The sequence below is a fragment of the Podarcis gaigeae genome (assembly GCF_964106915.1).
Source record: "Podarcis gaigeae genome assembly, chromosome: 6".
In the NCBI taxonomy this organism is placed as follows: Eukaryota; Metazoa; Chordata; class Lepidosauria; order Squamata; family Lacertidae; genus Podarcis; species Podarcis gaigeae.
This window is the reverse complement of record NC_139682.1, coordinates 89,836,334-89,851,960: the sequence shown is the minus strand read 5'-3', so window position 1 is coordinate 89,851,960 and position 15,627 is coordinate 89,836,334. Positions and strand designations below refer to the sequence as shown.

The window sequence follows — 15,627 nt, the reverse complement described above, 5'->3', positions numbered from 1 at the left end:
CTTATTTTTAAATAAGTGCTACATGCATAAAATGTGCCCATATTTTGTGACCCACAAAGTCAAACCAGCGATGTGGTTTTTGCTCTGGAGCTGCAAAACCCAGCCTGCAAGGCTTTGTGTTGGACTTAAGAGAGCTCAAGATTCAAGTGGCTGGCTAGTGCCTAAGAATCACTATGGGGAAGGTGACTGAAAACGTGTTGGGTTCAATTACTATGGGTGGAATTAAACATCACACTAAGGGAGATTGTTGCACATATATATGAACCAAGTGTCTGAAATAGTACGGGAGAGCAATCCTGAAGCCATTTTGACTCTCCCAATGACCTCAAATATTCCTCTGCAGTAAGGGAGGCAAATGGGGAAAGCCTTCCCATTGTCTTTTTGCTTGCAAATCCTGTCTTAAGGGCGTATTTGTGTTTGAATAGCGTGAGCCTGTGACCTGGACTCAGGAACTAAAGTATTAACCATCACTAAAGAATGGTCATGCTGCCCAGATAATGTAATCAGTGACCATTATCAGGTATTCTGGCAGGCAGCATTTCTGCTGTAGACCACCTCCTTCTGTGATGTATGTATGATGTTTTGGGGATTGGTCTTGGGCTACAGGGTGGGCAATTTCAAAAGTCTATATAAGGGCTTGTTCAGGATTTTCCTCCCTCCTGGGTGCGGTGAGTGGGGACCCTGTTGCAACAGTTCCTTGAATAAAGATCAGGCTTACTAGCCGCTGTTTTTTCTTTTAACTGTTGCATGGGGGGGGGGGAGAAGGGAGAGCCTTTGGTGGGGGTGCAGGGTCTGTACTGGGGGGGGGGAAATCCACTGCACTAGTAGGACTTGCTGCACTGGCTTATGCTAATATAACATCTTACTTCAACCTGGCCCTCATTGGGTTGTATCCAACTAACTTCTACACAGAGTAGAGCTATTGAACTGAATGTATGAATCATATCCATTGAAGTCAATGGGTCTACTCTGAGTAGCATTACCTACAACCTCATGCCTTTGTGCACCCAGGAACCTGTTCCCCATTTCCCCTCTGCCCGGTGTTTGATATGGGACCTTTCTGTTCTTGTGGTTCTGGGGAGGCAGAAGAAACAGGAGGTTAACCTAAAGACCTCACATGCATTTGGGCTGCAAGTTGTGCAGTTCCGAAATAAGTCATGATCTAACAGTCCATTTTTCCTAGTATTTCCATCTCAGTGTTGAAGCTATTATTATTTCCAATTTGTTTACTTGCAAATTATTAAGAAGAGAGTCGTTTTAAAAGGGACCGTATGCTGGTTCCTTCTGCTTTGCCAACAGAAACAAGAATAATATTTCTATTAATATGCTTCCTCATACGGGGACTCTTTAACTCTTGCCAAAAGACCAGCTCTGGAAAAACTTAGAGCATCCAGTTCTCAGTTGATTGGATTTACTCTTATGTCAGTACCTATAAAATTCTAGGAGCCAAGAGCAATAATCCACATGCCAGTGAAAGCAAAATATGGAACCGATTCTAAGCACAGAGTGCTAAAAAGGAAGACCAAGGAGGAGCGCTATGGAATTGAAAAAAGACAGAGTGCAGGAGGCATTTCCTCATGTGCCATCCTGTGGTTCTGAGATGGCGTGGTATTCACAGCTTTCTGCATTCCATGGAAAGAAAAGATAGCTTCCTAGGGTGCTGAATTACTATGTTTTTGTGAGATGGGATAGAGGGAAAGAAGACAGCGCTGTAGAAAACTTTGTTTTTAAAACTGCTCGTTGAAAGGAAATAATTTGGTGACTGGCCTGTCCATCCTTGTACCATCTGATGCCCGCAGCAGGAATTGCATGTGCTTCACACTCCAGTGTAAGGCTGTTGTTCACTCTGATCTTCACTTCTTTAGGAGATAAACCCACTCCTGACAGGTCCCCTCTGTTTATGGTAGGAGGGACTGCACAGAAAGAAAGACCCCATTAATTGAAATATAGTTTCTCACTTCAATGGGATGCGGGTGGCGCTGTGGGTTAAACCACAGAGCCTAGGACAGCCTAGGACTTGCCGATCAGAAGGTCGGCAGTTCAAATCCCCGTGACGGGGTGAGCTCCCATTGTTCAGTCCCTGCTCCTGCCAACCTAGCAGTTCGAAAGCACATCAAAGTGCAAGTAGATAAATAGGTACCGCTCCGGCGGGAAGGTAAACGATGTTTCTGTGTGCTGCTCTGGTTCGCCAGAAGCAGCTTAGTCATGCTGGCCACATGACCCGGACGCTGTATGCCGGCTCCCTCGGCCAATAAAGCAAGATGAGCTTTAGGTCCAGTCGTGGCCGACTATGGGGTTGCGGCGCTCATCTCGCTTTACTGGCTGAGGGAGCCGGCATACAGCTTCCGGCATACAGCTTTCTGGGTCACAGATCCAGGAGGACTAAACCACTAAACACCGTGACGGAAACCAGAGCGCATGGAAATGCTGTTTACCTTCCTGCCACAGCAGTACCCATTTATCTACTTGCACTGGCGTGCTTTCAAACTGTTAGGCTGGCAGGAGCTGGGACTGAGCAACGGGAGCTCACTTCATCGTGGGGATTTGAACCGCCGACCTTCCGATTGGCAAGCCCAAGAGGCTCAGCGCCACCCACATCCCTTATACATCTAGTAGATTCCTGCTGTCTGCAGGAGAGTTAGTTTCTCCTGAAAGTCCCAAAGACTGCAGAAACCTGTGCCTCAGTAACTCAGAGCAGGGCTTTCAGTGTTGCTGCCCCTATTGTGTGGAACAGTACAGTGGTACCTCGCAAGACGAAATTAATTCGTTCTGCGAGTTTTTTCGTTCTGCGAGTTTTTTCGTCTTGCAAAGCACGGATTCCCTGGGTATTAACAGTTTTAAGAAAAAGGAAACAAACTCGCAAGACGTTTTCATCTTGCGAAGCAAGCCCATAGGGAAATTCGTCTTGCGAAGCAACTCAAAAAATGAAAAACTCTTTCGTCTTGCGAGTTTTTCGTCTTAGGAGGCATTCGTCTTGCGAGGTACCACTGTATTCCTGTTGAGGTTCAACAAGAGGCCACCATCTGCCCTTTGCTCTAACAACTGGGTGTTTTTGTTTTGATGGGCTTTCCAGCTGAAAAACCTAAGACCAAAGAAGACATGACATACCCACGAAACAGATGCCTTCTTTATTTTTTAATGAAATGCAGCTATGGGTGTCTGCAGTCTTGTGAGGAAGCATGGCAAAGGCTGCTTAACTGTTTCTTCTCTAGTCTTTTTCTTTTCTGCACCCAAAAATATCCACACTTCAATTTGCTTTTTCGCATGTAGCCGGAAAGTTCTTTTCTACAGCACTTACAACAACAGGTGCTGGAAGCTATTTTGAATGGGGAAAACGGCTGGAAGAGAAAAAGTTCAGCAGCCTCTCTTCCACTACCAACCTGGCAGGCTGCTCCTTTCCGTCTCAGACATATATGCTCCCTGCTCCAAGCCTTTTTCCTGCTGCCTCACTTGGCGCTAGGATGCCAAGGGAGAAATGAAGCAAAACAAAACGTAGGTATATGGCTTCATATACTTTGGTTCATAGGTGAATAATTCAGTCATTGAATGAGGCTGCATCATAAATCCCAAGAAGCAACGGAGAGAATACGTGGGGCAAGAAAACAAAAAATATAGGGATTACAGCAAGATTGTTAGCATGCTTACTGTAGACTTTGACTTCATAGTGTTTTAACATTTCCCCTGCTTCATTTGTAGCTATGCAAGTGTATCTGCCAGTGTTGTCTTCCTGGGCATTCAGAATCTGTAGAGTTCGACCACCTGTGAAACAATATGGTTTGTTTAAATTAATGCTTGTAGGCTTTCCTCTGAAACAGGCAGGGACTCTGTATGAATCGCGGTTGGCTAACAATGTCAATGAAATAAAATGAAACCATGCTTACTTCATCACATGCTAAAGCCGAAGGAATTCTTGGGAGCTGGGCTCTAGCTAGAGTGATTCTGGACCAGCCTTGGGTCTCCAGATATTGCTGAGCAACAACTCCCACCATTCCTGACCACTGGTCTTGCTAGATAGGGATGATGGGAGTTGTAGTTCACCTGGGGCCCCAAGAGTCAGAAAGACTGCTCTAGACTGTCACTATTTTGCATGAGGGATTCAAGGATAAACCAGAACTTCAGCTTTGCACAGTTAAAATGGATTTAAAGATTCTCTCTCTTGTAATGAGAATGAAGCTCATGTAAGTCAATGTTCCTCCAAAAAAATTCCTTCCATATGGAAACAAAATGCCAGGAAGAAAGGTTCTGACCTAGTCTTCTCCCTCATGTGTTCATTCTTATGTAGAGGGAATATTTAGAGGTTTAGTCGATCTGGTTGCTCTTTTTTTTTTTTTTGCCAGTGACATTAACTCTTTATTCAAGGAAACAAAATACAACTCAGCCTAGTGGTCTCAGCACACTTCCCCATAGCTCTTGGCCTTATGGAGCAGCTGCCAGGAGAAATTCCCTGCCTTCCACCCTCTCTAAGACTCCTCCTCTCCCGAATGTTTCCCAAGCAGTCTCAAACTGCGACTGGGCACCTCTGGCCTCTGTTCTGCTCTCTCTCTCTCTTTTTTTTATTAATTGATTTTAATTCGTTTTGCTACATCAAACATTAAAACAAACAAAAGAAACATACATAACACATACACATAAAAAAGAAATACATAAAAAATAGAAATAATAATAACGATCTGATTGCTCCTAATGCTTTTGGGATAAGTGAAGTGGTAAAACATTTTTTTAAAAAAAACAAAAACACAACTGCAATCGTCCTACTAGAATATAGCTGTACAAGATGCAGAACACATTAAATTCTGCCCACTTGAAGAGCAGGAATTGAGTAAAACTTGTGCAACACTTTCTGCCCCACCTAGACTTCTCTGAGTAATACAGTGACAAAAACTGCAATCCAAATAATATAAAGAAACAAAAATGTATTACCTGGCAAAATCCTGATATTCCTGTTTGATTCTATGGGAGCTCCATCTTTTAGCCAGGTGATTGTAGCCGGGGGATAGGAATAAGCCTCGCAAACTAGTGATGTGGGGTTATTCAAAATAACTGTGACTTCTTCGGTGCCCCCGTCATTATCCGCACCCACAATAGATGGAGACACTGAACAAGAACCAGGGGTGGAGGGAAGGAGATGCGTAAAAGAAAAGTAGAGTGACCGGTTCCTGTGGATTCCAGCTGCATATTCAACACAATGACCACATTTGAACCTTTGATGGTGATGGTAAGGAAGTGTGTATATTCGCCCCAGCAGAAAACATCCGATATATCTGCTACTAAATCGAAGGGCATATCTAGTTACATCCATAGGAATATACATCAAATTTCATTAGGGTGTGCACCTAGGGATTTTTTTACTTTTATTTTTCAGACACACATTTATTGAATACATAAAGGGTAAAGGGACCCCTGACCATTAGGTCTAGTCGTGGCCGACTCCGGGGTTGCGGCGCTCATCTCGCTTTATTGGCCAAGGGAGCCGGTGTACAGCTTCCGGGTCATGTGGTCAGCATGACTTAGCAGCTTCTGGCGAACCAGAGCAGTGCATGGAAATACTGTTTACCTTCCCGCAGGAGTGGTACCTATTTATCTACTTGCACTTTGACGTGCTTTTGAACTGCTAGGTTTGCAGGAGCAGGGACCGGGCAACGATTGAATACATACTTTGCTATAAAGGGATTTATTTTTATCATCAAACAAATTAAAACTTAACTAAACTATGTTTTTTTAAATTACCATCTAAACTTCACCTTGAAAATACTTTTAGAAATGAGACACAAAATACCATTATTATTTTCTTGCTGTTGTGATAACCAGGTTTATAACAAGATACAGTCAATTTTCATGATCATTGTATTTAACCAGATAATGAGCTAACCCGAATTGACCAAAACACATTAAGGTTTCTGCATCTTCCTGTCCTGGAGAATGAGATACCGCTCACCAGGTGTGAGCAAAAGGTGAAGAGTGGAGCCTGGGTGGAAGCAGAACTATGAGACAGATGCAGGTACAGGCATTCCAGCCTTTTTATTCTGCCTGCATCTCTTGTGTCTGCTTCTCCCTTCCGCTGTTTCTCTCCCCAACCGCTGCTTCCCTCACAGCAATCCCATAAGGGTGCATCTGGGCACACCCCTAGGGTAACTACCAAGAAATTATGAGAGTCGTACTTTTGTAGGAAGCACAAGGATCTGTAACAAAATCCTCACCACCACTACCAACCTACAATTTCCAAAGATTCCTGGGACAAGAACTATTTATATTTAAACCAAGCACTACAGCTTTGCATGTAGCTAGGGATGGATGGACCCGCCATTTTCATTCTCTCATTTTCCTCATTTTTCCAATCTTAAATTTGGTTCCTCACATTTCTCTAATAATTTGGGTTGCGTTTTTTAAATTCGCACGAAAATCCATCAGCCGAGATCATATAACACTGGTCCTGAAAGACCTACATTGGCTCCCAATATGTTTCCGAGCACAATTCAAAGTGTTGGTGCTGACCTTTAAAGCCTTAAATGGCCTCAGCCCAGTATACCTGAAGGAGCGTCTCCACCCCCATCGTTCTGCCCGGACACTGAGGTCCAGCTCTAAGGGCCTTCTGGCACTTCCCTCCCTGCGGTAAGTTGAGGTTACAGGGAACCAGGCACAGGGTCTTCTCGGTAGCGGCACCCACCTGGTGGAATACCCTCCCTTCAGATGTCAAGGAATAAACAACTATTTGACTTTTAGAAGACATCTGAAGGCAGCCCTGTACAGGGATGCTTTTAATGTCTGATGTTTTATCACATTATCAGCATCATCATCATAATCATTAATTCTGTTGGGAGCCACCCAGAGTGGATGGGGTATTATTATTATTATTATTAATAATAATAATAATAATAATAATAATAATAATAATAATAATTTCCTCTGTTATATAAATGCATTCACATTTTTGTTGCTATATGTTGTGATGGGAAAGAAATTTGATTCAGTCACACTCACACATTCTGAAACAATATGTTTAGACACACCTCCATTGCCCGGCTACTTCCCCCCGGGGAAACCTGTTCATTAGCACTGAATCAGAAAACAAAAAAAAACAGCAATTGGGTTGATTTAGTGCTAAAGAGCTGGGTTCCCAGGGGAAAGTGGAGGGGCAAGGGCAAAACTTCTCGGACTTGCGCTTTCTAGGCACAGGACAAGAAGAAGTATGGAAGAGTCCAATATGTGAACCAAAATGCAGCCATCCTTCAAGCTTCAGATTTCTCCAAATTTTGCAGTTCAGTTTTCTGACCAGTGTATACAAAAATGCATATAACAGAAAGGTGTGTATAAAAGTGGATATATCACTAAGAATGGCATTGTGTTGTGCAACACGTTAGGGGAAACTGCATGCAAAATATTTTACTGACATATTCCGTCGAAACAGATCTGCCTTCTTCTACGGAAAACACACAGAAATCTTACCAAGTACATTAACACTGAAGGTTTTGCTCTTGTCTCCAGCTGTATTGGATGCAATACAGGTGTATCTCCCCGTGTCAGATACTTGTGTATTTGTAACTTGAAGAAAGCGCCCACTGGATATTAACTGATGGCTGTCATCCTCTAGGAAAGGTTGCCCATCTTTTAACCATGTGATCTCTGGGATAGGGTTCCCTTTTAAAACCAAATAAACAAAAAAACAGCAACATATATTTGTAACTGTTAATGACTTCTAACACTTCATTGTTCAGGAAACTTTAAAATTAAAATATAAAGTGAAAACTATATATCAGAAAAAGATATAGATATAGATATAGATATAGATTATAGATATAGATATAGATATAGATATAGATATAGATATAGATATAGATATATAGATATAGATTTGAGGAACAGTATAGGTATAATGCATACAGGTACAGACTATTTTTTGTTTGTAGGCAAGGATATTTATTTTTAAAAATCACAGAACACTTCTTCAGAGAGCTATTATGTACATCTCTGCAGAGGCAGTTAGATGAGAGCCCAATATCAAATGCAAAAAAAGGCATGGATTGACTCCAACTATGTTTTACTCAGAGCTGAGCAATTGAAATTAATGGATCTAAATTAGTTATGTTCATTAATTTTAATGGGTCTACTCTGAGTGGGACTAGAACTGAATACAACCTTATATTCCATTAGTAGAGAACTTCAGAACAGCTCTGTGAAATTCAATAGTTGTTGTTTTTTTAATCACCAGTTTGAATTTGATCTAAGATGATATACATTTTCTGTGCACATTTGCAAAGCAAACACGATAACCATTTGTCTTAAGGGCAGAATTATTTTACACCTGAGTTACTTCATATTGTGTTGGCCACTATCCCACCTTCCTACCACCAGGTTTGCCTCTGTATACGCAACACATTTCCTTACCACAAAGTAAAAATTTACAGTAATTCTGTGGTGGAGAAAAATCACAGTGGGCTGTATTTACAAAATAAATCTTGGCAACGGTTCGGTGCAGACATAACACTGGTTGCCTTTAGACCATGCTTTGCAATTCTGGAACCAAGCTCCCTTCCATTCCTTTCTTCCATCTTCATTGCAAATGCTCTCTTGTTCTCTTTATCTGTCTTAACCATGGCCCAACATTATATGCGCATCAATGCTAAACCAAGGTTAATGTCAGCCACGGCTGCCCTTGGAACCAGAGAATGAAACAGCCTTGGGAGACTTTGTCAAGAGGAAACTGTGCCAGCATTAACCTTGATTACTAACAGCGACAAACCTAGACAGCATCTTAAAAAGCAGAGACATCACCTTGCCAACAAAGGTCCGTATAGTTAAAGCCATGGTTTTCCCAGTAGTGATGTATGGAAGTGAGAGCTGGACCATAAAGAAGGCTGATCGCCGAAGAATTGATGCTTTTGAATTATGGTGCTGGAGGAGACTCTTGAGAGTCCCATGGACTGCAAGAAGATCAAACACATCCATTCTCAAGGAAATCAGCCCTGAGTGTTCACTGGAAGGACAGATCCTGAAGCTGAGGCTCCAATACGTTGGCCACCTCATGAGAAGAGAAGACTCCCTGGAAAAGACCCTGATGTTGGGAAAGATGGAGTGCACAAGGAGAAGGGAACGACAGAGGATGAGATGGCTGGACAGTGTTCCTGAAGCTACCAGCATGAGTATGACCAAACTGCGGGAGGCAGTGGAAGACAGGAGTGCCTGGCGTGCTCTGGTCCATGGGGTCACGAAGAGTCGGACACGACTAAACGACTAAACAACAACAACAACAACTGACAGAGAACACGCAACATAAAACCTGCAGTGCTACCAGGCCTCCCCATTTGACCCGTGATTCCATTTTGCCAACCCATCCCCCATGTGATATCATCCAATATCAATCCCAGTTACCGCAGCACATTTGGGACCCTTTTGTGCAAAGCTGAACTTTCCATGGCTTTGTCCAGCGCAGTTACGCAAGCCATGGCTTAAGAATCACTCCCTGCCTTAACTAAGGAATCTTACGCCATAAAACGTTGAATCGCATTCAAATTTGGCACAGTTAGGAAGCAGCGGGAACTTGCTGTTTCTAAGGACGCTGCTAATGACCTGAAATGCCTTCGGCTTGCAGCGTTCGAAAGCCGTGTTCCTGCTCCCATTTCTCTCTTCATCTGCCAGCTCCAATCTCATTAACAGTGCAGAAGGAAAGATGAACCCCTCTTTCATACAAAAGGGGAAACTTAAGTCTTTGGTCTTTGATCATAGTGTTGGTTTGTCTAGAACTTGTGTGTTTGTGTATGGAATAGATGGTTGGAGGCCATGTATATTCTTCAATGAGTTTGGGATTTTCTCCCTGCCCCCTACTGGAATATGACCTCTGAAAGGTTGACCACGTTTGAAGCTGTCCCTCAGACTGAAAGCAATTCTCTGCCCCTATATTAAATATTAAATTATCAAGTTAAACAATGAAGGGAGGGGATCATTCAAGATAAGAAGAAGAAGAAGAGGAGGAGGAGGAGGAGGAGGAGGAGGAAGAAGAGGAGTAGTTTGGATTTGATATCCTGCTTTATCACTGCCCTAAGGAGTCTCCAAGCGGCTAACAATCTCCTTTCCCTTCCTCCCCCACAACAAACACTCTGTGAGGTGAGTGGAGCTGAAAGACTTCAAAGAAGTGTGACTGGCCCAAGGTCACCCAGCAGCTGCATGTGGAGGAGCGGAGATGCGAACCCGGTTCACCAGATTACGAGTCTACTGCTCTTAACCACTACATTACACTGGAGAGGAGGGATAGCTCAGTCAACACAGCAGGAGACTCTTAATATAAAGGTTATGGGTTCAAGCCTCACGCTGGGCAAAAAGATTCCTGGACTTGATGACCCTCATGGTCCTTCAAGCTCTACAATTCTAGGAGTGTTCATTCCTGAATCTTCTTTTGCAAACCATGGTATGCAAGAGTCAGTATTTTGCCTGCAATTGACCATTATGACCGGCATAGAAGAAATATAAAGCACAATCCTTTCTTGCTTGTTTTCTTCACCCTTTGAATCTAACCTATCAATGGCCCTTTAGAACAGAGTGACTGATATCTGTCTGTCTGTTAGTTTGGGGCATATTGTTCGGGAACAAATGGCCCAAGGGAGAAATCATTCCCACTCAACACTTTGCTTAGTCTCCTTTACAAATCCACGGTGGACCCTATTAATCTGACTCCACCTTCTAACTAGTGGTGAAAGCAACATGGAACACAAGCATTGCCTCCTTATCTTTTGTTCCCAGTAGCCAATTCCTCCTTCAAGTTCTTCTGCCACATGCCCCAATCAAGCTGGCACGTGGGTGTGTTCGCACGTGTGAGAGAAGAGACATTTGAGATTAGCAAGGTCTCCTCATTAAAAAATAAATTAAAAACCAAGCTCACAGAAGATCCTGCAGCTCTGCTGCACATAACATAAGGGTCAAAAGTGGACATAACAGGAGGATGCCTCTGTTCAGCTGTTCAATGGATAAATTGGAAGGTTGGAAGGGACGGCAGCTGAACAGAGAAAGACCTCAACTTCCCAAATTGACTTACTTCATTCACTTTCCCCCCGGCTTGGCTCACGTCCAAATACTGGAACTAGCCTGGGGAAAAGAGGCTGAACAGAGAGGTAAAGCTACAGAAGAGGAGAGGTGAGTTCTCTTGTGTTGGTGCAAAAAGTAGACACACATACATGACCTTTCTATATGAACAGAGCAGACACAGAGGCAGGAATGTGGCTGTCCACATCACATCTAATCTGGCCCCAACAAATGGCCAAGTCACCTGTAATTAAGATAAACCTTGCCTTACCTGTTACTTCACAGGTCAGCATGAGGCTCTGCCTCTCTTTCACTTTCACATCTTCCAGGTTGTTTTCTCCCACAATGCCCGGAGGAACTTTTACATGGTTAAAAACAAACCGAGAAAGGCATATGCATGAGGACATCTAGTTAGCTCACATTAGAAACCATAAATGCTGCTCCATTGTCAGCAACCATATTCTCAAAACATGCTGAGAGGTGAGAAATGTTGCACCTTGTCAAGTATATGATGAAACCTTAAATACACTCATTTATGTTGGGAGCAGGGTTTTTTCCTGAGACTTTCAAGGGAAATAAAGAGAGCCGCCATTATTTGTGATATGTGCATTCATCTATTATCTTCTCAGGTCATTTGGATGTGATAAAAGTCACCAGGCTCATCCACACTTCTGTTTACCCCACCCCTTCCTCCCAGGAAAACCCAATCTTTCACCCTGAATCAGAGCAAATGTCAATCAGGTTTTCTCCAGATTGACATTTGCTTTGATTTAGTGCTAAAGAACGGGTTTTCTGAGGAAAAGCAGAGGGGCAAAGGAAAAACCACACAGGGACAAGCAGAAATTGTTTTCCATTTTTAAATTGATTCACAGATATCTTTTTCATACATATCTACACTCATAATAAACAAGTGAAAATCTCTTAACATTCTATTATTGAACATGTATGCATGAATAAAAAATAAAATAAAAATTATGTTACTTAACTACTTATTATGTTGTTACTCTGTTTGCACTGGATTTTCCTTCCACCTCTTACTTGGGTCCATAGAATTCTATGTTGTATGCCTTTTTGTGTCCAATCTTCTATTTACCATCATTTCCACTGTTTCTACTAGTTATCTTTAGAAGAGTAATTCTACCCAGTCCAAAATTTTAAATAGCCGCAGTAATCTTTCAGTTATTTTAAAAAATTACTCCAGTTATTGTTACATTTTTGGTACTCTTGATCTCTTAACTTCTTAACCTCTTAAAAACACCAGTTTTTCAGTTGGCTAGATTTTAAAGCCATGGAACTATTCATGAATATCAGGGGCGAAAACCCAAAAGTTATTTAACCCTCCTGACATCTGTCGCATACTCACCTAAAACAGAGAGTTCATAGTTCTTCCTCTCCTCTCCTGCAACGTTAGTCACCACACAGGTGTAGCGACCAGCATCCTTCATATTCACCTGCATCAAGCGCAACATCCTGCCACCTGAAGAGGAGTCATACATTCGCATGTTATAATGAAAACTGACTGTCAAATATAGTCTGACAATATATAGTGCCCATATTGGTCCCAGGACACTGTCATAAGAATTTTAAGGCCTCAAATATGGAATATTCATAAATGCACACATATCTAAATATATGAACTAAGCGTCTGAAAATGTATGGGAGAGCAATCCTCAAGCCATTTTGACTCTCCCAATGACCTCAAATATTCCTCTGCAGTAAGTGAGGCAAATGGAGAAAGCCTTCCCGTTATCTTTTTGCTTACAAATCCTGCCTTAAGGAAGTATTTGTGTATGAATAGGGTGAGCGTATGAGCTGGATTCAGGAACTAAAGTATTAACCATCACAGGTAATGCAACCAGCTACCATTATCAGGTATTCTGGCAGGCAGGATTTCTGCTGTAGACCACATCCTTCTGTGATATACGTATGATGTTTTCGGGGGTGGTCTTGGGTTACAAGGTGGACAATTTCAAGAGTCTATATAAGGGCTTGCGCATCATTGTTCAGGGTTCTCCTCCCTCCTCCCTCCTGATCTTTAATAAAGATCAGGCTTACTAGCCACTTTGATTCTTAATATTCTCTGGTTGGCCTCTGTTGTTTACTCCTACCAATAGGGACCCACTTACGGACTCTATACGGGCTCCCCATATCCTGGATACCCATGAAGGAAAGAGGAGCAGTTTTTCTTACAACAATACCTTAACATTTCTGCGCATTAAAATGTGAATAGATTTCTCCCTCAATAACACTTCCTCCTTGTACCTCCATGAGTTGCTGAGAAAGAGGTAAGTTCTGAATATCGAGGATTCTCCTGCTGCCTCATTAAAAAAGGTAAAGGTAAAGGACCCCTGACAGTCAAGTCCAGTCGCGAACGACTCTGGGGTTGCGGCGCTCATCTCGCTTTACTGGCCGAGGGAGCCGACATTTGTCCGCAGACAGTTTTTCCGGGTCATGTGGCTAGCATGACTAAGCCGCTTCTGGCGAAACCAGAGCAGCGCACGGAAACACCGTTTACCTTCCCCGCCAGAGCGGTACCTGTTTATCTACTTGCACTTTGATGTGCTTTTGAACTGCTAAGTTGGCAGGAGCTGGGACAGAGCAATGGGAGCTCACCCTGTTGCGGGGATTTGAACCGCCAACCTTCCGATCAGCAAGCCCAAGAGGCTCAGTGGTTTAGACCACAGAGGCACCCGCGTCCCTGCTGCCTCATTATCCCACCTCTAATCAGACAGGGCATAATCCAGGAAAAGTATTGCTATGTATTACTGCTGGTGTTGTAAACTAGCTCATATTTCGTTTCTTCTTTCCACAGGCTTCTACTTAATTTGAGCCTAACTCTGCTGCACAAGGTGCTCATTTTATCTTTTTTTTTTTAAAAAGTAACTTCTTCCACTTCAGTAACCCCTGCTTACCTGACAGGATTCTTACAGAGCTACTCAATGAGACAGGCTGCCCGTACTTCAGCCATGTTATTGATGGGTGGGGAATTCCTGAAGCTTCACAAATCAGCGTGACAGGATTTTTGTCGACTGCGCTGATGTTTTCAGGCACAGTCAGGTCACCTGCAATGCTTGGAGGGACTGCACACAAAAAAACCACAGAAGCAAGGCACATAAGAAAACATAATTCAATAATGGACAGCCAAAGCCGTCTGTGCCATAAAATAACCCACAAATGAAGAATAGGTTAACAGAATGCTTTTGGCAGCTAGTGCTTAGAAATGTCGTCAGTGGGGCAATATGCTTATAATATGCATGCCCCCAAGCTGGGGACTTGGATGAGCTCACAGCAGTTTCCCTTCTTTCTCAAGGAAAAGGAACTTTCTTGTCTCTCTTGACATAAGGATAGCTGGAAGGGGGACAGGGAGAAACATGCCTTCCTTGTATGAGAACACAACACACATCTCTTAGTGGGAAAATACACACATCCCCTTTGAAAGAGACCCAGAAATGAGGGGAAAGGAAGCAGAAATCACCCAACTCATTTCCTCTCAACACAATTTCCTTGTAACATTGGAAGGAGAACAACATGGACCTCCTGTTTTATGGCTAAGGAAGAGAGAATGTGAGGAGCTCATACTTTTAGCAGGGGGCCAGTATGAGGAGCACTTGGGGGGAAATCTTCAAGATCGGGGAATTATCACTTCATTTACAGTACAGTGGAACCTCGGTTTTCAAATGTAATCCGTTCCAGAAGACCGTTTGACTTCCGAAACATTTGAAAACTGAGACACAAAGGGCTGCCAACAAATTCAATTGAGAAAATTGAAAAACATGCAGCGGAAGACGTTTGACTTCCAAGGCGCGTTCCAAAACGGAAGCATTTATTTCTGGGTTTTGGGCATTCGGATTCCGAAACGTTCGTCAACGGAGAGGTTTGAGAACCAAGGTTCCACTGTACAACGTTGGGCCAGCACTGTAAAACAGAGTGGAATTGTTGATTTGGCCCCAAACATGCATCTCTTCTGTTGCACACATTTGCCTCGCTCACCGTGAACGCTTAAGTCATATTTCTTGTCAGTCAGTCCTGCCACATTCACAGCAATGCACACATAGCGGCCAGTGTCTGACACCTGAGAGTTTTTAAGCCACAGACGATGTCCTTCGTTCAGTATTTCCACTCCTCTCCCACTGACCAATGGACGGCCATCCTTCATCCAGGTGACAGCTGGCACCGGAATACCTTCTGCCTTGCATTCTAATGAAATATCATTCCCTCGAGTCACAGTTACATCCGACTGCTGGCTTTCGCCGCCCAATATAGTTGGACGAACTATTCGGAGAAACAAAACAACATTCCAGACTTAGCACAAAGAGTTCAGCTTCCGAGAATAAAACTAAATGCAATGCAGAAAATCTGTGACTGTAACCGCCCAATGCCTTGTTTTCTTTTGCATAAGGCAGAGAGGGCAGGGGGTGGAATTCCTGTGTAGGGGCATTGCATAGGGAAAGGAAGAGCTTAAGCCTTTACCCCATGCCAATCCTACCCTCCAGGCTACTATTAACTGCATGATGTGCTCACATGTACTCATATTGTGCCTCTACCCCATGCAGCGGTGGGTGTCAGGATGAGATTGTAAGCTGGGATGGTAGTGCACCCTGGGAGAGAGAGAATCGG

At 43.1% G+C, this 15,627-nt stretch overlaps 1 protein-coding gene across 1 annotated transcript in view; it reads right to left on the bottom strand.

The window, feature by feature from the left end:
* Nucleotides 1-15,627, bottom strand: part of HMCN1 (hemicentin 1) — a 302,952-nt gene that overhangs the window by 101,956 nt on the left and 185,369 nt on the right. Inside the window, exons 45-52 of the mRNA XM_083743631.1 lie at nucleotides 15,001-15,282; nucleotides 13,923-14,090; nucleotides 12,374-12,487; nucleotides 11,282-11,368; nucleotides 7,444-7,635; nucleotides 4,921-5,094; nucleotides 3,646-3,759; nucleotides 1,768-1,913 (exon numbers count right to left, since the gene is read on the bottom strand). Of these exons, the coding sequence (XP_083599757.1) occupies nucleotides 1,768-1,913; nucleotides 3,646-3,759; nucleotides 4,921-5,094; nucleotides 7,444-7,635; nucleotides 11,282-11,368; nucleotides 12,374-12,487; nucleotides 13,923-14,090; nucleotides 15,001-15,282 (1,277 nt within the window). The remainder of the gene's footprint in view (nucleotides 1-1,767; nucleotides 1,914-3,645; nucleotides 3,760-4,920; nucleotides 5,095-7,443; nucleotides 7,636-11,281; nucleotides 11,369-12,373; nucleotides 12,488-13,922; nucleotides 14,091-15,000; nucleotides 15,283-15,627) is intronic.